Below are 23866 nucleotides of genomic sequence, written 5' to 3' on the forward strand. Positions count from 1 at the left end.
ACGGTGCTGACATCTGGTGACGTATCTTGTTCTTGATGAGAATGTTCCTGAATTTCTCGTGAATGTTCTGGTGAATTCTGTCCCGTTGTTGGTCCTCATGGTGACGACCTTTCCAAACGGTGCGTTAGCGTCGCATCTCCATAATGACGTCATAAATCTTGTTTCATGACCTAACAGTGTTGGGTCAACAGCCCATTGCGAGCAAGTTGTTTGAACTTAAAATTAAATTTATTATTCTGTTTTGTCTTTTTGAACACAAATTCCACCCATTTTAGCTGGATAGGGGAGTTATAATTAACCTACGGCTTCTGCAATGACAGTGCCCTGAAAAACAGAGTTACCCCAATAGTGTAGGAATACATTGAAAGGATGTGGTGAATCGGTTTTCAAATTGCGACCATACATGCTGATTATACGGTCTGAAGTTTATAGCATTGACCAATCAGAACTTGTGTTACATACTAAGCTGAATTAGAATTACTTTTATGGTGTTTTTCTATTTTTCCTTAACCCCAAATTCAAATTTTAAAACTTACGTTATTTACTTTCTCTTAACTCTTGTGACCGTCAAATGGAAATGACCTAGAAAAAAAGATACCAACCTCTTGTAACACCACACCCGAACAAACCCCTGCTCTTCTAATGGCAATTATGTATTTCTACAAATGATGTATTTCCATACATAAACCTATCCTGCCCTGTTCAAAGTAGACAAAAACCTTCAAACAATTAACCTACCGATACCTACCAATGCTGAGTCTGCCAAAAAATGATCTTCCCACCCAACACTAAAACATAGAGGCAAACCTACTGTGAAAATAGCCACTGAGTCACCATTAGTGAGTATTGTTTGTTTAAATGAGGAGCAATGAACATAAGATGCGACAGCAGTTCATTTGTGTCATGGTTTGCTCACAGGAAGTCAGGTGTTCACCTTAAGATGGGAGAGTTTCTTTGCAAAGGCAATCGTTACATATCAAACAATCTTAGTGACTTTCCTTATTCCATGCAGAAGAAGACACGCTGAGGCATCTAACATCAACAAAATAGAGTAAATCACTTCACCAGGCTTTGTGTGCATCTTGTGTCCAACATTGTTTGCAAGGGGCAGCCAGCAACAAATCAGATCAAGCTACTATGTATCTCCTAATGTTGTACTAAAGATGTTGATCATCTAATGTGTACCAAACTACCACATGGTGCTAAACAAAATCTCAGCAAAGATTTTCAATGTTGACACTTGGAGACACAGGAACCAATCATATTCTCCCACCTTGAGCACTCAAAGTATTAGGCAGTTAAATATTATTATCTGTGCCACTTAATATGGACAATTTCCTGTAAAATGGGCATCTAGTGAAAATATGAAGTTTTTTATTGTGTAATGAATCCCAAAATACAATACTTATGTCAATGGTGTGATGGAGGTAGGATATTCACAGGAAGTTTACCCCATTACACTACATTGCACATCCAGTTAACAAGCACATACCATCTTCATCATGGCAAATGATGGCACATTTCTTCATTATGAGGGGCGGTGGGGTAGCCTAATGGTTAAAGCGTTGGCTTGTCATGCCGAAGACCCGGGTTCGAATCTCCACATGGGTACAATGTGTGAAACCCATTTCTGGTGACCCCAGCCGTGATGTTGCTGGAATATTGCTAAAAGCGGCGTAAAACCAAAATCAGTCAGTCAGTCTTCATTATGACATTCAACTCACTATGAATGTACCTACTGTACAGCATGTTTTGCCTTATAATTATTTTATATTCTTTGTTCCAGATGCAGCTAGGGCAAAAGAAACATTGGCCAAATTTAAGCCGGAATCTCTTCCTACAAATGTAAGTTTATGCGTCATAAATTGTTTTACAATCTTGTATAAATATAATATTTATGTTTGTTCTTGCATGTGTACCTTCAAGGCTCTGTATCTTGTCTTTCAGTTCATTTAAATCTGTTAAATTAAGATCAAATTACAGTGGATATTAAGGTTAAATTAATTGACGACATATTTTATCATTGCGATAAAGTAAACTTGTTCCTCTGTTTGTTCACTGAGGAAGCTAAGCGCTTTGCTTTTAGCCAAAATGAAGCAGCTGAAAAAACAGTAGTACAAATCTGTACCATATCAGGTGCGCATGTGTAACATTCTTGATTAGAGAAGAAAATTAACCTAGAAACATGTACACTGTTTAAATTATGATTCACTTACAATTATTGTCTGCTATATTTGTTCTATTCCACATTCATATCAGTGAATGCTTATTATCATATAAATACTGCCTACATGGAAACTGCCACTGCCTGTACTCAATTAGATATGCCTAATCTGACTCAGTTACAAGTGATAATTATGGTACTTTGAAGATAATAAAATTTCTTCAAGCTGAAGAAATATTGCTGTTATTTCCTCTTATATTCAGTCCTTTAGGCACTGAAGTACCTTTTAGTTCTTGGAGAGTATTTTAAATAATGATGGTTAGGGTAAAGCAAGGTTTGACATACTAATCGAATTTACTTCGCATAATTTCTCAAATGTTGTAACAATGGTCAATAGTTCCCTTGCTTGAAGTTTGATGTGACTGAGTAAACAATGGCATGATGGGAGAGTTTCTTTTAAGGGATTTTGTCACAGTTCATAATTGTCATAACCCCATGTAGGAGTTTTGGGAGACAACCTTTAAAATACAACCCTTGGGAACTGTACAAAACTTAACAATTGATGCAACTACCACAGTTGTCTCCCCAAATCCCGACATCCCATAACCCCTACAGCCCAATACCCTTACAATTAGTAAAACAACACGTGGCATTTACCTGTCTGGCATAATGAACTGACCCAAAGGAGAAATTACAGGAGTGTACACTGTGAGATTAAGCTCACAGTATACAGATGAGAAGGGAATAAGATTGTGCTCTATTTTTCCTTATCCTGACTCATGCTCTTTTGCTTGTCTTCTTCTTCTTGCGAACATAGTGGAACACTTGTATCTCCCTAATTGAAGCTCCCTTCAATGTAAAATCACTAATTAGTACTCACCAAGAGTTGCCTCCCTCTTCCAAATGCTCGGGAAAGGAGGCGCCACCCTCTGGCCTCATGCTTCACTCTCTCCTTCTTCGCCCAGTGAGCAGGATGTGAGAGCGCCTGTGTCTCCCTACACACTATATCCTTTGATTATTCTTAGTTAGTTACCTCTTATAGTCTACTATAGAGGTGTAGCTAGTATCCTTCAACAATTATGTATTGATATTTATTCGTAATTCTGCTGTTTAACAAATATTAAGGTCACGCAAACAGGGTTTAGCCATGGCCGATACATCGGAACCCCTCGCCAGTCAACTGCTGTCGGTCGACCCCCTCCCGTCTGGTGTTCCACTAGAGTTACCCTCGGAGGAGAGCGTTGATAGCTTCAAGGCTCTTGGGGAATCCCTCGAAGCTTCATGAGCGACGACTTGACCTTCGCGAAGGCTGGGGGTCCGAGTCAGAGTCCGGGGATGAGAGGATCTTCATTCGCGAACCTCTTCGTCTAGAGGGTCATCGAGGGATTCCCCAAGAGCTTCGCGAAGCTATCAACGTTCACCACATAGATCTCCGCAAAGGTCACCATATAGACGCAGCTCGTCAGGCCGTTCACCAAGACGATCTCCTCGCCGTTCTCCACGCTGATCACCTCGCCGATCTCCTCACAGGTCACCACACCGTTCGCCTCACAAGTCTTCACGGAAGTCCCCAGACAGGTCTCCGTTGACGTCACCCTGCAGAGCGGTAGAAGTATACAGGTCTCAACCTCAGTCACCATCGGAAGAGCATCAACCTCTTATCAGCGATCCCATTACAGAAGATGATGGAGGCATCATTTTCTCCGACGCAGAAACACGCTATTGGATGGTTAACAACCTGGACCTATCTTCACCTTTCAAGAACGGTAATCCGGCCCACACTTACCTTATGAGGGAGGACAATGCAGACACCATCACCCTACCTCCGATCGACCCGATAGCTACAGTCCCACAGAATCTGGACACAGCCTTCCATAAAGCCACTAAATCCCAAGCGCCGCACTTACCACAGTTCAAGGCTAAAAAGTTCTCAACCCATAATATGGACCCTTTTTTCAAGGCACAAGAGATCGACGATAACTACAAAGTAATCAACGATGTCAAGAATAAGAACTATAAGATTGACGACCGCAAGCTGGTTCAGATCGAAACCATGACAAGGCGAATGTTCTTCGGCCTTAACAGATCAAGAACGATTAATGAGACTCTTATCACCAGATTTCGAGATTCGACATCTGAGGATGACAGAATGATCTACTCGGCACTACTTATGCAGAAGAAGGACCAACAGTTTCTAACGGATCATCTTACATCAGTCTCCGCAGCGCTAACTCTGGCTCGTCGTCAAGGTCTCCTCGCTTCCTGTTGTTGGGGTGAGCAGTTTACAGCTCCACTCTACACAGCCCCGTGGTCTACGCCATCTATCTTCGACGGAGGAATAGATAAAGTCTCTAAGGAAGTCACCAAGGATTCTAGAGAAGTCCTTATGATAAAGTCGATGGACACGCTAGCCAGCGTCATCAGGCAGACTTCACCGAGATATTCAGGAAGATCAAAATTCACTGGCTTACAGAAAGCACAGGACAGGAAGATGGCCAGCTCAAGAGGAAAAGATTCTTTTCGTCGCCCATATGGCAACTACAGAGGAGGATCTGGAAGAGGCAGGGCACCCAGAGGTTCCCGCAACTATAAACGATGAAAGACAAGTTCGGAACGACTGGAGTCTTCCACCCCCAGCCGTTCCAGTACAACCATCACAAGTGGGTGGACGCCTTCAACTGCACTGGGAGAACTGGGGAATTCTACAAGACCCATATGTCTCCAACATACTTCAACACGGATATCGAATCCAACTACAGGCCACGCCTCCGCTTACAGTCAACCCTCATAAGTTCGACTTCCAGGTGCAACAACTACCAAAGTTAAGAGAGGCTGTTACATCTCTCCTAACCAAGCAGGCCATAGAAGTACTAGATCAAGTAAACATCGAACCAGGCTTCTACTCCCCAGTTTTCCTAGTGCCCAAGAAAAACTCAAAGGAAAAGTTCAGACTCATTTTCAACATGAGCACGTTCAACAGAGATTATTTACGCAAACCGCCAACGTTTCGCATATACATCTACCTCAACTACGGCATCTAAATTCGTCCCATGGACTACATGGCCAGTATAGATCTGCAGGATGCTTATCTACACATCCCGATACATCTCGACTCGAGGAAATACCTACGGTTTACACTAGACGGGCTGCATTATCAATGGAGAGTACTCCCATTTGGAATATCATCGGCCCCTGGTTATTCACAAGAGTAACGAAACCTATCGTCACCTACCTACATCGTCTAGGGCTACGCAGTGCGTTCTACCTCAACGACGGGATACAAGTAGATCAAGATCCACAGCATCTCAAACTACAGTTATACTTCATCATCAAGCTACTAACACAGCTAGGATGGTAGTTGGACCTAGAACCTACGCAAGATCTGCAATTTCTAGGCATTCGATTTATCTCGACACTGAACCGTATTGTCGTACCAGAGGACCGATGGCTCAAGATCCAACAATCCATCCCACAAGCCTTACTCTCTCCGCTACCACTACGACAATGGCAGAGTCTGTTGGGTCTCCTCACGTCAGCCCAAGACATGACAGTCAGAGGCAGACTACAGTTACGCCCGTTACAGGTCTTCATCAACGCTCATCTCGACGACCTACAACCATTCAGTCTACCGAAACACATCAGACCACATCTACTATGGTGGACCAGGAGGTCGAATGTCTGCGAAGGCATTTATTTAACAGAGCCGAAATTCAAAACCCATCTCTATGTAGACGCGCGCCGCCCAAGGTTGGGGACTCATCTCGCCAACCGGACGCATCAGGGTTATGGAATCAGCAAGATAGCAAGCTCCACATAAACATGCTAGAAATGAAAGCAGTAATCAACGCCCTACTACATTGGAGCACCATTCTACAGAATGCGAATCTGATGATTCACACCGACAACTCAACAGTGGCGTTTTATGTAAACAAACAAGGCTCAACGAGATCATTGAACCTATTGACCTTATGCTTTCAACTGTTCGATCTAATCGACGATCTCAACTTACATGTCAGAGCATGTCACATTCCCGGAGACAAGAATGTACAAGCAGACGCACTCTCTCGGCCACATATACCGTCACCGACAGAATGGATGCTCCATACAGAAATCTTTGCGCAGATTATCAAGAAAATAGGAGCTCCGCTAGTAGACCTATTCGCCACTCGCTTCAACAATCAGCTAACAACATTCGTATCACCAGTCCCGGATCCACAAGCGTGGGCAACGGACGCTCTAAGGATATCCTGGGAAGGCCTCACTGCGTACGCATTTCCACCGCCAGTGCTAATCCCACAAGTGTTACAGAAAATCAGACAAACACAGAGCCTCCAACTGATACTGGCCAGCGAGAACGTGGTTTCCCATTCTAATTCAAGAAATCGGACAACCAACACTAGAGCTACCAAAGAGCTCGAATCTCCTAATACATCCTCACACCAAACAAGCGCACGGAAACCCAGAAGCATTCCATCTTCACGTATGGACTGTATTAAAGTGTGTCTAAACAAGAGAGGTTATTCAGCCAGAGCGGCGAAAGCAGTCACGCTTGCTTTATGCTATTCTACACGCAACTTGTATGACGACAAGTGGCACAGTTTTGAAACTTATGCAGCAAAAAAGGGATTTACAGCTAGAAATGACACGTCCACAAGTGGCTGACTATCTGTGTTACCTACGACAAAATAAACATTTAAAAGGCTTGACATTGTCAACATATCTTGCAGCTCTAAGTTCTGTGATAACTATGAGAACGGGTGTCAAGTTAACCAAGACGCCAGAGTTATTGGCCTTACTACGTGCATTCCGATTGGAGGATCAGAAACAGAGATTTCGCGCTCCAGCATGGGATCTAAATATAGTGCTCCAACACCTCACAAGTGAGGCTTATGAACCACTGGAATCAACAACCTTTGAATTTCTGTCACAGAAAACATTGTTCCTATTGTCCCTAGCAACGGCAGCCAGGATGTCAGAAATTCACGCACTAGATTATGAGAGAATACGTTTTGACGACAATCAAAACATAGTGCATATGGGACTGCGATGGGATTTTATCGCCAAGAATCAATTGCCAGGTCAACCAGACAGATTATTCCATGTTCCTGCAGTCTCCTCAATTCTCGGACCTCAAGATACGCTTGACCTATCTCTATGCCCAGTCAGAGCACTCAGAATCTATCTACAACGATTCAAAACAAGGCTTAATTTCATAACTCAAGCGGTTATTCATCCCTCTATCGACAGCTTACTCAGACCAAGTCTCTTGTACCACCATATCGACATAGATCAGAACTGTCATACTCTCAGGCCTACAAGGCTGCAGGACTTGACCCTCCAAGAGCATCTAATCCACATGAAATCAGAGCACTGGCTTCCACACTCGCTCTACACGGTAACTGCTCATGAATACCATTATGGAGGGCTGCTTTTGGAAATCCGACATGGTGTTTGCCAACCACTATCTGAGAGATATCACCACCGAGGACGTCTCAGGTATTCACCATTTCGGTCCCATGGTCCTCGCACAGCAGTTGACAGTCCCTCGTAGATGATGAGACATAGTCTCACGAGATTATTATGTATATATCATACCAGTATCATCTAGCTTATAACTCTACGGAGTTTTAGTGCTAATTATATACATATCTTAAGTCTACTTTAATCTTAAGCCCAGTACTGATGTTTATGTACAGTGGGTAGCTTCTCCATTTTGGAGTCACTTTTATACCATTATTACTATTATCATAGTATCTTTTTATTGTAGTACCCCATCTATGGCAGCTGGTAAAACTTATGTTTTATAGTAGCAGGAATTATCCTAATTCAGTGCCATTATGAAGTTCCCGTAGGGGATTATTACATATATATATAAATCACTCATTATTTTAATCCAAAGTATTCTGGTTTTTCCCACCTCCGTTTCCGTAGGATTCTACAAGCAAAAGAGCATGAGTCAGGATAAGGAAAAATATGTAATTTTCTGAATAAAATTGATATTTTATACTTATCCTGACTCATGAGGTAAGCCCTCCCATCCTCCCCACATAACACTTTGGATTTCCCTGTAAATTCAAGTGTTGGGCTCGCTATATCAGGAGAGAGTGAAGCATGAGGCCAGAGGGTGGTGCCTCCTTTCCCGCGCATTTGGAAGAGGGAGGCAACTCTTGGTGAGTACTAATTAGTGATTTTACATTGAAGGGAGCTTCAATTAGGGAGATACAAGTGTTCCACTATGTTCGCAAGAAGAAGAAGACAAGCAAAAGAGCATGAGTCAGGATAAGTATAAAATATCAATTTTAATCAGAAAATTACATTTTTATTAGGGTTTAATAATTCATTTTAAATAATTGAGATGAATTAAATATTGAACTAGTTATTATAGCTTCCTGATGTACATAGTGAGTAGACAGATTTTGCAAATCGAAATAATATCAGTTGTAAAAGTGTTGGAGATAGTAGGATAAATAATTTGAGTATATACGAGGGGCATTCAAAAAGTAGTCAGCCTAACTATATTCACGATGTCCAATGTTTGAAAAACTTCAATTTTATTTTGAAGAAATTATTTAGCAAAGCCATATCCAAAATTTCACATATCATAACACACAAATTAGAAATACTTTTATGGTGTTTTTATATTTTCCCTTGACCCCAAATTCAAATTTTAAAACTTACATTATTTACTTCTCTTGCTCATGTGACCATCAAATGGAAATGACCTGAAAAAGAGATACCAACCTCTTGTAACACCACACCTGAACAAACCCATGCTCTTCCAATGGCAATTATGTATTTCTACAAATGATATATTTCCATACATAAACCTATCCAGCCTGGTTCAAAGTAGACAAGAACCTTCAAACAATTAACCTACCGATACCTACCCAATGCTGATTCTACCAAAAAATGATCTTCCCAAAAATGATCTTCACATATCATAATACACTGGGGTATAGTATTTCTTTAAAAAATTGCAAAAATAAAAACGGTCATTTGGTACCTCTTGGATAATGGTATGCGTTGAGATAATATCATGTAACATGTGTTCAGTATAGTATTGGATGACTACCCGTCATAATCAACATTCAAAGATTTGGATTGTTATCCCCCGCTACGCATTTAGCTCGAATCAGGGGATATAGTATTAGGCTCCGTCCGTCCGTCCGTACGAATTGGAATATCTTAAGAAGCATTGACTGGATTCTTTTCATATTTGGTACCTAGGTTTATCACACTATAAGAAAGGTTTTGTGACACTATAAGTCTGGTTTGGTGACCTTGACCTTCATTTAAAAGTCACAAGGGGACTTTAACGTTTTACCCTTGTCAGCGAGATATCTCAAGAACCGTTCTCAAGATTTTCTTCATATTTAACACCAAGCTTCATCAAGGAAAGGCGCAGGGCCCAGTTGATTTTGGTGACCTTCACTTAATTTTCAAGGTCACGACAACACTTTAAAGATTTCAGCATGTTAACCTGCATATACAGATTGTCAGCAAGATATCTCGAGAACCATTCACTGGACTTTCTTCATATATGACACCAAGCTTCATCTAGGGAAGGTGCAAGTTCCAATCAATTTTGGTGACCTTCACTTAATTTTCAAGGTCACGGTGACACTTTGAAGATTTCAGCATGTTAAACTGCATGTTAAAATTGTCAGCGAGATATCTCAAGAACAGTTCACTGGATTTTCTTCATAGACTTTCAAGACTTCCCCTTGTTTCTCAATGTGCAATTTCTTTATTACTATTTTTACATATTTCATACACTAAGACATTCATGTCAGGTCAAAGTGAGTCTTGAAAATATTTGTGTGTTTAAACAACTACAGAGCAAGATATCAAGAAAGGTTGACTGGTCATGTTTTTGTTGACATTTAACTTTATCTTACATTAAGACCTTCACTTCCATTACTTTTTAAGTTTGATTTGATAATTGGCAGCAGGGGATTATGTCATCTTAGTGACAATGCTTGTTATACCCCGCAATGCGTTTTGCGGGGGGTATTAAAATGGACTCTGTCCGTGCGTGCGTCCGTCAGTCCGTGCACATTTGTCTTTTCCGGAGCAGAACTTTAAAACCGTTCAATATTTCTTCACCAAACTTGGCACATACATGGGTCTGGAGGTGTACTGGTGCCTTTTGGTAGTTTTGGAATTCTGAATTAAATATTTTTGGCGTTTCCATGGCAACAAGTTCGACTTAGACTGAAATTGGTGGTAGTGCTCTTTTCCAGAGCAGAACTCTAAAACCGTTCAATGTTTCTTTACCAAACTTGGCACATAGATAGATCTGGTGGTGTACTGGTGCCTTTTGGTAGTTTTGGAATTCTGAATAAAATATTTTTGGCATTTCCATGGCAACAAGTTTGACTTAGCCTGAAATTGGTGATAGTGCTGCTTTCTGGAGCAGTACTTTAAAAACCTTTCAATACTCTCCTTCCACTTTTCTATATACACACCTAAATATTTGACACAATCATAACTCGTAGACATAATCATGAAGGGTATTTTGCCATTGCGGGGGATATTGATGACTTTGTCTTCTAAGGTTTTATTTACATTTAGACTGGGGCTGTTTTCAAGAATACCCCCATTTTGATCTTTCAAAAACATTGAGTCCAGATATTCAAGCTTGATTCTAGAGGACTTCTGCCTATCTCAAACACACAAAGTGTTTCTTGCATATTTTGTTTCTTGAAGTTTGTTATGCATTTATTGCAGATTTTGCGTGTTTTTGGGGTACCAAGGTAAAAAGTCAAACAAAATGGGGATCATGAGGCTCAATTTACTTGAGGTTGACTGATAATATGTAGAAAAATAAACCATAGAAACATTTATCATGTTATGACATTATGATATTTAATGAAACCTCAAAGTTCAATAATATTGAACTTTTGTTACAATATATTTGTTATCATTGTTACAATGTATTTGTTATCTTCCATTAAAACCATTCTCTCAAACTCTTAGTTTGGTTATTGCTTATTAAAATCATTCTCTCAATTGCTAAGTGTCTGGGCTGGTCCATTGTATGAAATAGGTAACAGGCAGGAAATAAGCTGTGTACTGGACCATGAATTTTGTTGTTATAAGCTGTAGGGGTTATGGGATGTAGGGGTTTTTGGGAGGTTACCATTTCAGACATGAGCCATCAATCTAGGTTAATTAACTTGGTGAAAATGATAAGTCACATATGACAAATAAATGACAAATTATGTCTTTGACTTTTAGCTGTTATTTTTTTATGTAATTAATAACTTTGAAGGATGAAATTCTATGGCAAACTTTATATGAGTATTGCAATATTTATGACTTATAGAATCAGTGTTCATATTTATAGTATGTGATCATAGCTTTTGAGCCTGCCTTTCTGCTCATGCTTAATATATATAAGACATTCCTTAATTTCTACATTGTATATCAATAAATGATTGGGATATTAGCATCAGTTCCAAAGTACCTTTCATAGTTGCTTTTTGCATTACAAATCTCACACATATGTATGCACACATGCACTAACACACACATGTACATACACAACAAGTCTCCATAAGAGATTTTCAATGGCCTGTGATGAATCCTCTACCGTTAATATATCACTGCCATGAATCCTGGATTGCAAGACTTTTAAAATTATCCCTGACTGCTAATGTTCATTTCAAGGCATCAATAACAGTACTTTATTTGTAAATCTGCTGTAAATATTATGTTAAAATTTATGTTAACAACTCTGAATGAGAATTTAATTGAAATTGAAAAAATACTTAAAGGTCACATGCAACCAAAAAATCAAACATAATGCAAACACATTTATCACTTCTTCATGACATATAATATGCATTGCTGATTATGAAAAAACAAATAAACAAAATTATAAGCGTATAATCGCAAATCAAAAGTGCAATATTTTGTACTTGGGTTTACCTCCCTCGAAACGAAGCAGCCGGGATACCAAACCCAGTCAGAGTGGGTGGGTGTGCACTAAAGTGTAACGGCTGGTTCGTTTGCAGATGCAATTTGCAATTATATAAACAGTTTATTTACTGTCATAACATATAAAAAGCTCGCGCCTGTGAGATATCAACAAAACATTATGAAAATAGCTCACACCAAAGCCTTCACGGAGTATTCACCAGACAGCCCGCCTCCAAGTTGCGCGAACCTATTTCACTGCGCACATGCTATGAGCGCAGCCCAGCTGTTGAAACCCGTTTTCCCCCGAAATTTTCGGGGGAAAATTAGTGAATCATTTGAACTCCGATTTCGTGCGGTTTTTTTCATTGCGTTATTTTTCAACTTTATAACTTGAATTTGCATTTTTGATTATTTGTTTCGCTACGTCCATACCAAAAGGTATCAGAATCTGCAAAGTTGTGTTTTACGTTGCATGTGACCTTTAACAAACAAAGTCCATAAAAGGTAAGAATTTGTGGATGTCAGCTTCTTTATTCCTAATAAAGAAGTTGACATCTATAAATTCACATCTTTAATGAGGATTGCTTCTAAATGCCATTCAAATGCTTGAAACATACGCTATATATTAAACACTGATGTAACAACATGATGCTCTCGTAACTATTTGTACTGATCAGTTGATATGCTATTTCCAATGACATTAAGATATGTGTTTGTAGGAATGTAATGAAATTTGTGGGAGCCATTGATTACATAGTTCATGCAAATCCACAGTACAGAGAGAAGTGATTAAATGTTTGTCAGTAGGTTGGTACATTAATATTTGTTAATGAAGTGAACTTATTATTTGAAGATAAAGATTATAAAAGGTAACAAAAAATTATACACAATCATTACTTTTAAGTTTGCAATGCATATCTCGAAAGAGTGGCCTCTAAAGTTTGTAAACATAGGGCCATAGGCCCATGATTAAAGGTGTCTGCAAATTCCTGAATGTTTTTAATCTCCCAGGGCTGCAAATGGTATGTGATATCCCTCATTGAAGACTATACTTTTGAATTTGGTAATGAGGTAGAAGAATTTGACAAGAATATTAAAATGTCATTAAGATATTTGTTTCGAACAATGTCACTGTTTTACAGTTGACCTGCTTATTGCCAAATGAAATTTTGCCCGTCAAGGCAAGCATTCTTCAAAAAGGTGTTTTTTTCTTATGGTGGACCCGTGACCCCCAGAAACCTTGACTAAACATTTATGATGCTTTTAGATATATTTTTTTATACTGTCTTATTTATGAGTCTAAAATTTCCTATGCCCTGGAATCAAGTTGGACTGATCACTCTTGAACAGGTTTGTAAGAGCTGGGAGGGATTGGTCATCATTTGTTGGCTCTTGTTCTGTTAAAATTGTCATCATTTTTTTACAGATGATACTTTGTGAATACGAAGTCTATAATTTACTAAGCCCTTTCTGTTTTATTTCTTTGCAGTTATCAAGGAACACTACCCTTGCATTACGCCAAGAGGAAAATGAAAAGATCGATAAGAAAGATTTCAAGTTTGCAACTGGAATAACACTGACAGAAGATGCTACCCATGTTCATGGCAACTTTGTTCAAATTATTGCAGCACACAGGTTTCTTGATGAGATGTTTTCATCAGCAACATCTAAAGTTGTGGTTTCAAAGCAAACTCCCACTCATAAAAACACAAAAGATTTGGACAAAATGGAAGAGATGAGTGGCATTCAGTTCAGGGCAGCCATGCATTTGATTGGAACATCTGAAGTAGAAACAGCAGTTTCAAAGAAACATGGTAGTGCAGAACAAATTTCTCTCTTATTTCATGACAATGCTGGCGCAAATCAGTTAAAACAACGAATACTTGGTTTTAACACTGAAACTGTTGAAATACATGGGAAAATTAATACAAACGAGGACATGGCACTGAAAGAGGTCATGCATGATAACAAAGTCTACGCTGAGTTGAGTCCTGATAGTAAGAGTGTGGTCATAATCTCTGAGGAATGGAATGAACAGTCAGCAGCAAAGAAAAAGATTCAAGTAAAATTTGGACAGGTAAAAGCATCAAGTAGAGCCAAACGAACATTTGCTGAAAACACTAGTAAACACCTTGTGGTTAATAATCCACTTGAACACTCATCTACACCCGAGCAAAGGATAGATCAACCAGATAATCAGGTATTCAAAGTCGGTTCTGTCAGTGTCCTTGTTTACTCAGCAGACATAACAACACTGAAGGTTGATGCAATTGTCAATGCTGCAAACGGCAATCTGAGTCATGGAAGTGGAGTTGCCAGAGCTATACGTGATGCTGCTGGGGATGCTTTAGATGTTGAAGGAAGACAGTATGTTCACAACAATGGCCCCATCCCTGTATCTGGTGTGGTAAGAACAACAGCAGGCAGAATGCCTTGTAGGATGGTACTCCATGCAGTGGGACCAGCCTGGTATGACTATAAGGATTATGAAAAGGTGAAGTGTGAAGATGACCTGTGCAAGACCATCCTGCGATGCCTTATTGAAGCTACTAATGCAGGAGCTGCCAAAGTGGCAATACCAGCAATAAGTTCAGGTCAGTCTAATTGGTGTTGAATTGGATGGTGGAAATATTAATATGTCACAAGAACATTTTTATATATGTTGAAGAATATGTATGTTGGGGATGGTTGGATATCACCTACAAGCGAGTCCAGTAAGTTCGCGCGTCTGGTAAGTCTGCGCAGCTGCAATAGCGTACTTCCGTATCGAAGGTAAGCATCGTCTGCTACCACATTTACGCTTGAAATCGGGACATTTCTACAAGGGACTGGCTTTTAATCACTTAAGCTAAGTACATAGGCATAACATGTTATTTAAAACATGTTAACAATAATTATGAACGAGACTGAATTACGAAAAACATCAATGTACATACCTGCCACGCCCACCCACATCGCTGACAAGTTCATGGTGACCTGTTGAATATTCAGACACCTCCATGGCAAAATGTTGATTGCTCACGGAAGTAAATTCACAGTATCATGTATAAACTTTTGCAGTCAATAAAGTATGTACTAGCATCGCTGATTCACGTAATTAAGGACAAAAAGTTTTCGCTTTTGCCAACGTCAGCCATATAGTCTGAGTTGGATGTTATGCGCCATCAGTTGCTGCGCAGAGTTACCGGACAGCAGGCGATGTCGTCAGAATGCTGGTAAGGTCAACTGTATGGCATAATGCAACGTTTGAATCTTATAGTCATCAATAAAACTAATATTTATAGGTAAATATGATGCATAGCAGCATGTTCAGTTACGTAAACCACAAAAAATAAGAGACGTTAGCTGCCGTGTTGCGATCGATGTGCTTAGGTGCGCGGACTTACCGGACGGCATTGTAGTTGTCAGAGCATTGGTACTATGTGTGTAATACTGATGTGTCCCCACTAAGATATTGCTGGAATATTGCTGCAATCACTTTGAAACCATACTCAATAACTAATATCTTGATCCATATCTTGTCCACAGACTTTTTTGAGCAACTGATGAATTAAGGACTTACTAATTTATACACAAAGAACTCTTGCTTTAAGCACACCATACCATAATGTGAACATATTCTGTTTCATATTGTCCAAAGAAGAAGTTATATTACTGTATATATTGCTGTGTATACAGTGTTCCTGTTAGATGATTTGACCACCAGGTCACATTACTACATGGTTTTTTTCTTTTCTTGTAGGTATATTTCGTGTACCAAAGCAAAAGTGCTGTGATGCATATGTGAGAGCAACAAAACTATTTGGTATGTGGACGGGCAGCAAGAGATGCTTGACAGAAGTTCACTTTGTTGATAAGAGTGAAAGCATGCTTCATATGATAGCCACAACATTCTCTCAATCCAAGCTTTCAACGATCACGCCAAGACCTGATGAGGAAAGATTTATGAAGCAATACATGCACCAAGAAGTTCGTCGGCGTAGCAGAAGCAGAGGCAGACAAACTTCATCTAGCCTACAAGGAGGTCAAACAATTCTTACCGTCAGTGAATCACATGCTGTTTCTGCTGTTGAAGCATCATACACATACAGTGTTGATGGAAAAGGAGTGGTGAAGTTGTACACAGGAGATATAGTGAAAACCAGTGCTGATGTTCTTGTCACCTGGAAAAACACTGACATCCAGCCAATTACCGGTGCCTCCAAAGCTGTCGGAGAAGCAACAGGACACATAAATTTACAGGGTTTGAAGAAAGATTTGTTGTGTGTTAGTAGTACTCATGCAGGAAATATGAGGGATAAAAAACATATCATTCATGCCATTGTGCCTGTTTCCTCCCTCTCACTGAGTGATCTAGAAACACTTCTGACAAGAATATTGAACATGGTATGTGGAACTGATACTTCAACTGCACTTACGCCATTGACTTCCAAGCAAGGTAATCTTAAGATACATTTCATTATTTCTGATAACCAGTGCTTTGATATAAACACACTTTCATCCTCCAATGCTTATTCATGCTTGACAGGCAGGACCCAGGCTCACTTACAAAGAATAGGAGGATATTTGATGTTGCCATTCATGCATTGTGGATGAATTATATTGAGTTTAAAGATCCATTTCTTGTCTGATTTGTTTAATCTGATACTGCAAGTGTCTGGTTCAGTGCCCTGCTTAGCTGAAAAAGGATGGCAACAAGTTTGTGGTTTGTGTCTTCAGTGACTGGTGTCAGCAAATTGTCCCATGAGACTGATACTGAACGGATGTTTTGTTTTTCCTACAGAGTGTCATCCATATTTAGAGTAGTTTGGTAAGATAAGGTGTCAACAGCTTAGGTGTGTGTATCACTTGTATCACTTGCCTGTTGGGTAGCTACTGAATGTATTTTTAGTCTTGACTTTCATACAGTTTGGGGCAGTTGTCATACAGGCAACTGGCAGACAAACAACCCTGCATTCATGAGATAAGGACACTAGGTTTTCAGGATCCATGGTAAAAGTCCATTTAATATTTTGGATGTGGAGCTCTTGGTGAAGAGTTATAACTTTGTTTGGATAATCAGTGGTTGGGTCATGGTTTGCTGTGTAATTGGTATTCTGATCAGGCGATTGATGTGTGAGGATCACAACTATTTTGAATCTCTTCGTGAAAGGCCTCAACAAGAGACTCCTCACCTGTCTGGTTTCTGATACAGAGGCTTTGTCAATCTTGTGGGACAGAATTCTGGCCACCTAGCATTCATAGAAAGATTCATTTGCTTCACTGCTCGATATTCCTCATAGCTCTAGCTTGACCAGCCAGTCTTTGTTGATAATATTGAATTAATGAAGCCCCATTACACCTCTACAAATCTCAGTTTCAAAGCATTTCCTATGTCTGCCAAAATGAGAATGTTGCCACAATAATGTAAAAAATATCCATCTTTACATCAGGAAATTATTAAACAATCCCTGTCTCATGGTGAATTTTTGGAAGAAGTCTCATCTGCCAATTCTTGAGTCCCAAGCTTCTGCACCTTACAATTCTTGATGCAAAAGTACCTGTGAAGATCTGGGTACTGTAGACTGACCCACTACGTCATGTATGTAAGTATGTACTGTAGACTGACCCACTACGTCATGTATGTAAGTATGTACTGTAGACTGACCCTCTATGTCATGTATGTAAGTGTATACTGTAGACTGAACCACTACGTCATGTATGTAAGTATGTACTGTAGACTGACCCACTACGTCATGTATGTAAGTATGTACTGTAGACTGACCCTCTATGTCATGTATGTAAGTATGTACTGTAGACTGAACCACTACGTCATGTATGTAAGTGGGTACTGTAGACTGACCCACTACGTCATGTATGTAAGTATGTACTGTAGACTGACCCACTAAGTCATGTATGTAAGTATGTACTGTAGACTGACCCACTACGACAATTATGTTAGTGTATACTGTAGACTGACCCACTACGTCATGTATGTAAGTGGGTACTGTAGACTGACCCAGTACGACACGTATGTAAATATGTACTGTTGACTGACCCACTAAGAGGCAACTAAGCAGATCAGGTGGTCAGACTTGATAGACACATTCCATCGCATCCCAATTGCATAGATTGATGCTCATGCTATTGATTACTTGATTGTCTTGTCTAGATTCTATTATTTACAAACAGCCGCCCTATAGATGGAATATTGCTGCGTTAAACAACAAACATAGTGGAACAGATTCTCAAACTTTGCCTATTCCAAATATTCCAATTCCAAACAAGATAAAGATCAGTTGTAACTGTTGTTTGATCTGGAGACTGGTAGCGATGTCACAAAAATAGAAGTCACATCATAATGAACCAGAGTTTCTCATAAGAAGGTCTAGCAATGACAGCATAATAGGCCAGAAGTTGCTTTAGATGGAACAGTAAAGACATCATTGGCTGGAAGTGATGTCTAATGTCCGGAAATGATAGCAAGGAGTTGGTTATTAAAAATGATTTTATTTATTGGAACATTCTGTCCAAGTTCTTCATCCCAATTCCTATTAAGGTCTTTGTGGTTCATGTTTTTAAGGGGAAGATACACTGACATGTATGCCTACATAGATACAAATAGGCGTACATGTCAGTGTCACTTTGCATCTGTATAAGTCAGAGCTTACTTGTCCATTAGTAGGTTTCTTGACAGAAATATACCAGAGTGAATGTTGCATGGTAATTAGAAACAATTATATATATATCATATATACATATAATATATATTAGATTTGTAAACTTACCTCTATTACATTTTGTACAAGATATATATGTCTTTGTTTGGGAATATACTTGGAACCATACAGGATTTGGAAGCACACATCACACTTAAGACTGAGTTCAATATGCTTTAAGTTAGAGCTACTAGACTGACTTGAACAGGAACGATTCATATCAGAAGTGAAGACAAGTGAATCCAAAGAAATTTGGTAGAATTTGAATAAACAGGTGCCAATTCTTCCTCTTGATCATAAATAAAAGGCTTTTCCCAAGTTGAGAAAGAAATCCTATCTTTTTAATACTTGGAGTAAGAAAATTGATTAATATCTTTTTATCCCACCAGCATGTAATGCGGTGAGATATAGTCGTCGCCTCATCCGTCCGTCCGTCCGTCTGTCCGTAATCATTTTGTTTCCGGAGCATAACTCAAAGACCGTTCGATATTTTTAAACCAAAATTGGTAGATATGTCAAACATAACCTAAGGTGGTGCCTTTTGCTATTTACAGATTATTGTCATTTTTATTTTTCTCGGTTTCCATGGAAACTTTTTGGAGTATGGACTTAGTCTTAAAGAAGGGTGGGCTTCGTTTCCGGAGCATAACTCAAGAACCGTATAATATTTTTCAACAAAACTTGGTAGATATATGAAACAGAACCTGGAGTGGTGCCTTTGCTATTTGCAGATTTTTGTCATTTTTATTTTTCCCGGTTTCCATGGAAACATTTTGGACTTACTCTCAAAAAGTAAGGATTGCTTTCGTTTCAGGAGCATAACTCAAGAACAGTTCAATATTTTTCAACAAAACTTGGTAGATATATCAAACAGATCCTAAAGTTGTGCCGTTTGCTATTTGCAGATTTTTAGCATTTTTATTTTTCCCGGTTTCCATGGAAACAATTCGGACTTAGTCCCAAAAGTGAGGGGTGGGTTTCGTTTCCGGGGCACAACTGAAAAACTTCTTAATATCTTTCAGCAAAACTTGGCAGATATGTGAGGCAGATGCCAAAGTGGTGCCTTTTGCTATTTGCAGATATTTGTGATTTATTATTTTCTCAGTTTCCATGGAAACAATTTGGACTTAGTCTCAAAAGGGAGGGGTAGGTTTTGTTTCCAGAGCACAAAGCGAAAACTTCTTAATATCTTTCAGCAAAACTTGGCAGATATGTGAGGCAGATCCCAAAGTGGTGCCTTTTGCTATTTGCAGATTTTTTGTCATTTATTATTTTTTTGGTTTCCATGGAAATGATTCAGACTTAGTCTCAAAAGGAAGGGGTGGGTTTCGTTTCCGGAGCATAACTCAAGAACCATTCAATATTTTTCAACAAGACTTGGTAAATATATCAAACAGAACCTTAAGTGGTGCCTTTTGCTATTTACATATTTTTAGCATTTTTACTTTTCCCGGTTTCCATGGAAACGATTCGGACTTAGTCATAAAAGTGAGGGGTGGGCTTCGTTTCCAGAGCATAACTCAAGAACTGTTCAATATTTTTCAACAAAACTTGGTAGATATATCAAACAGATACTAAAGTGGTGCCTTTTGCTATTTGCAGATTTTTGGCATTTTTATTTGTCTTGGTTTCCATGGAAACATTTTGGACTTAGTCTCAAAAAGTAAGGATTGCTTTCGTTTCCGGAGCACAACTCAAAAACCGTATAATATTTTTCAACAAAACTTGGTAGATATATCAAACACATCCTAAAGTTGTGCCTTTTGCTATTTGCAGATTTTTGGCATTTTTATTTTTCCCGGTTTCCTTGGAAACGATTCGGACTTAGTCCCAAAAGTGAGGGGTGGGTTTCGTTTCCGGAGCACAACTGGAAAACTTCTTAATATCTTTCAGCAAAACTTGGGAGATATGTGAGGCAGATCCCAAAGTGGTGCCTTTTGCTATTTGCAGATTTTTGTCATTTATTTTTTTCATGATTTCCATGGAAACGATTTGCACTTAGTCTAAAATCAAGCTGGACTTTAAGTAACTGTCAGATGATTTATTCTTTCAAAGATGTGGAGGCCGGGGGGGATATGTCACCTTCTGATGACTCTTGTTTTAGTATATTTGCTCTTCTATAAATTCTTTGACCAAAGAAAGGAGTGCCCTCATTGGAGGCAGCATGAATGCAGAGATGAACCCAATATTATATATTTTTCCTTATCGTGACTCATGCTTATTGTTTTCTCAGTTTCCATGGAAACGATTCGGACTTAGTCATAAAAGTGAGGGGTGGGCTTCGTTTCCAGAGCATAACTCAAGAACTGTTCAATATTTTTCAACAAAACTTGGTAGATATATCAAACAGATACTAAAGTGGTGCCTTTTGCTATTTACAGATTTTTAGCATTTTTACTTTTCCCGGTTTTCATGGAAAAGATTCGGACTTAGTTGCAAAAGTGAGGGGTGGGCTTCGTTTCCGGAGCATAACTCAAGAACAGTTCAATATTTTTCAACAAAACTTGGTAGATGTATGAAACAGAACCTTAAGTGGTGCCTTTTGCTATTTGCAGATTTTTGTCATTTTTATTTTTCCCGGTTTCCATGGAAACATTTTGGACTTAGTCTCAAAAAGTAAGGATTGCTTTCGTTTCCGGAGCACAACTCAAAAACCGTATAATATTTTTCAACAAAACTTGGTAGATATATCAAACACATCCTAAAGTTGTGCCTTTTGCTATTTGCAGATTTTTGGCATTTTTATTTTTCCCGGTTTCCTTGGAAACGATTCGGACTTAGTCCCAAAAGTGAGGGGTGGGTTTCGTTTCCGGAGCACAACTGGAAAACTTCTTAATATCTTTCAGCAAAACTTGGCAGATATGTGAGTCAGATCTTGAAGTGGTGCCTTTTGCTATTTGCAGATTTTTGTCATTTATTTTTTTCATGATTTCCATGGAAACGATTTGCACTTAGTCTAAAATCAAGCTGGACTTTAAGTAACTGTCAGATGATTTATTCTTTCAAAGATGTGGGGGCCGGGGGGGATATGTCATCTTCTGATGACTCTTGTTTTAGTATATTTGCTCTTCTATAAATTCTTTGACCAAAGAAAGGAGTGCCCTCATTGGAGGCAGCATGAATGCAGAGATGAACCCAATATTATATATTTTTCCTTATCGTGACTCATGCTTATTGTTTTCTCAGTTTCCATGGAAACAATTTGGACTTAGTCTCAAAAGGGAGGGGTAGGTTTTGTTATCCCACCGGCATATAATGCGGTGGGATATAGTCGTCGCCTCGTCCGTCTGTCCGTCCGTCCGTCCGCCCGTCCGTTCGTCCGTCCGTCCGTAATCATTTTGTTTCCGGACCATAACTCAAAGACCGTTCGATATTTTTTAACCAAAATTGGTAGATATGTCAAACATAACCTAAGGTGGTGCCTTTTGCTATTTACAGATTTTTGTCATTTTTATTTTTCTCGGTTTCCATGGAAACGCTTTTGGACTTAGTCTTAAAGAAGGGTGGGCTTCGTTTCCGGAGCATAACTCAAGAACCATTCAATATTTTTCAACAAAACTTAGTAGATATATCAAAAAGATCCTAAAGTGGTGCCTTTTGCTATTTACAGATTTTTGTCATTTTTATTTTTCCCGGTTTCCATGGAAACAATTCAGACTTAGTCCCAAAAGTGAGGGGTGGGCTTCGTTTCCGGAGCATAACTCAAGAACCGCTCAATATTTTTCAACAAAAGTTGGTAGATATATCAAACAGAACCATGAGTGGTGCCTTTTGGTATTTGCAGATTTTGTCATTTTATTTTTCCGGTTTCCATGGAAACATTTTGGACTTAGTCTCAAAAAGTAAGGATTGCTTTCGCTTTCCGAGCATAACTCAAGAACCGCTCAATATTTTCAACAAAACTTAGTAGATATATCAAACAGATCCTAAAGTGGTGCCTTTTGCTATTTGCAGATTTTAGCATTTTTATTTTTCCGGGTTTCCATGGAAACAATTCAGACTTAGTCCCAAAAGTGAGGGTGGGCTTGCTTTCCGAGCATAACTCAAGAACCGTTCAATATTTTCAACAAAAGTTGGTAGATATATCAAACAGAACCATGAGTGGTGCCTTTTGGTATTTGCAGATTTTTGCCATTTTTATTTTTCCCGGTTTCCATGGAAACATTTTGGACTTAGTCTCAAAAAGTAAGGATTGCTTTCGTTTCCGGAGCATAACTCAAGAACCGCTCAATATTTTTCAACAAAACTTGGTAGATATATCAAACAGATCCTAAAGTTGTGCCTTTTGCTATTTGCAGATTTTTGACATTTTTATTTTTCCCGGTTTCCATGGAAACGATTCCGACTTAGTCCCAAAAGTGAGGGGTGGGCTTCGTTTCCGGAGCATAACTCAAGAACCGTTCAATATTTTTCAACAAAAGTTGGTAGATATATCAAACAGAACCATGAGTGGTGCCTTTTGGTATTTGCAGATTTTTGTCATTTTTATTTTTCCCGGTTTCCATGGAAACATTTTGGACTTACTCTCAAAAAGTAAGGATTGCTTTCGTTTCCGGAGCATAACTGGAAAACTTCTCAATATCTTTCAGCAAAACTTGGCAGATATGTGAGGCAGATCCCAAAGTGGTGCCTTTTGCTATTTGCAGATATTTGTGATTTATTATTTTCTCGGTTTCCATGGAAATGATTCTGACTTAGTCTCAAAAGTGAGGGGTGGGTTTCGTTTCCGGAGCACAACTGGAAAACTTCTTAATATCTTTCAGCAAAACTTGGCAGATATGTGAGTCAGATCTTGAAGTGGTGCCTTTGCTATTTGCAGATTTTTGTCATTTATTTTTTTCATGATTTCCATGGAAACGATTTGCACTTAGTCTAAAATCAAGCTGGACTTGAAGTGACTGTCAGATGATTTGTTCTTTCAAAGATGTGGGGGCCGGGGGGATATGTCATCTTCTGATGACTCTTGTTTCCAGAGCACAAAGCGAATGTTGCGAATGTTAGTGGAACACTTGTATCTCCTATTGAAGCTCCCTTCAATAAAAAACAGCCGTAAAATCACTACCCCCAAGAGTTAGCTGTT

General features: G+C 39.1%; 1 protein-coding gene across 1 annotated transcript in view; it reads left to right on the top strand.

Moving 5' to 3' along the window:
• LOC124267270 overlaps nucleotides 1–23866 on the top strand; it is an 80580-nt gene that overhangs the window by 33498 nt on the left and 23216 nt on the right. The window contains exons 9-11 of the mRNA XM_046702181.1: nucleotides 1787–1845; nucleotides 13578–14682; nucleotides 15831–16526. Of these exons, the coding sequence (XP_046558137.1) occupies nucleotides 1787–1845; nucleotides 13578–14682; nucleotides 15831–16526 (1860 nt within the window). The remainder of the gene's footprint in view (nucleotides 1–1786; nucleotides 1846–13577; nucleotides 14683–15830; nucleotides 16527–23866) is intronic.

Source organism: Haliotis rubra, unplaced genomic scaffold (genome assembly GCF_003918875.1).
Source record: "Haliotis rubra isolate DU_JTF1 unplaced genomic scaffold, ASM391887v1 Scf130, whole genome shotgun sequence".
NCBI lineage: Eukaryota > Metazoa > Mollusca > Gastropoda > Lepetellida > Haliotidae > Haliotis > Haliotis rubra.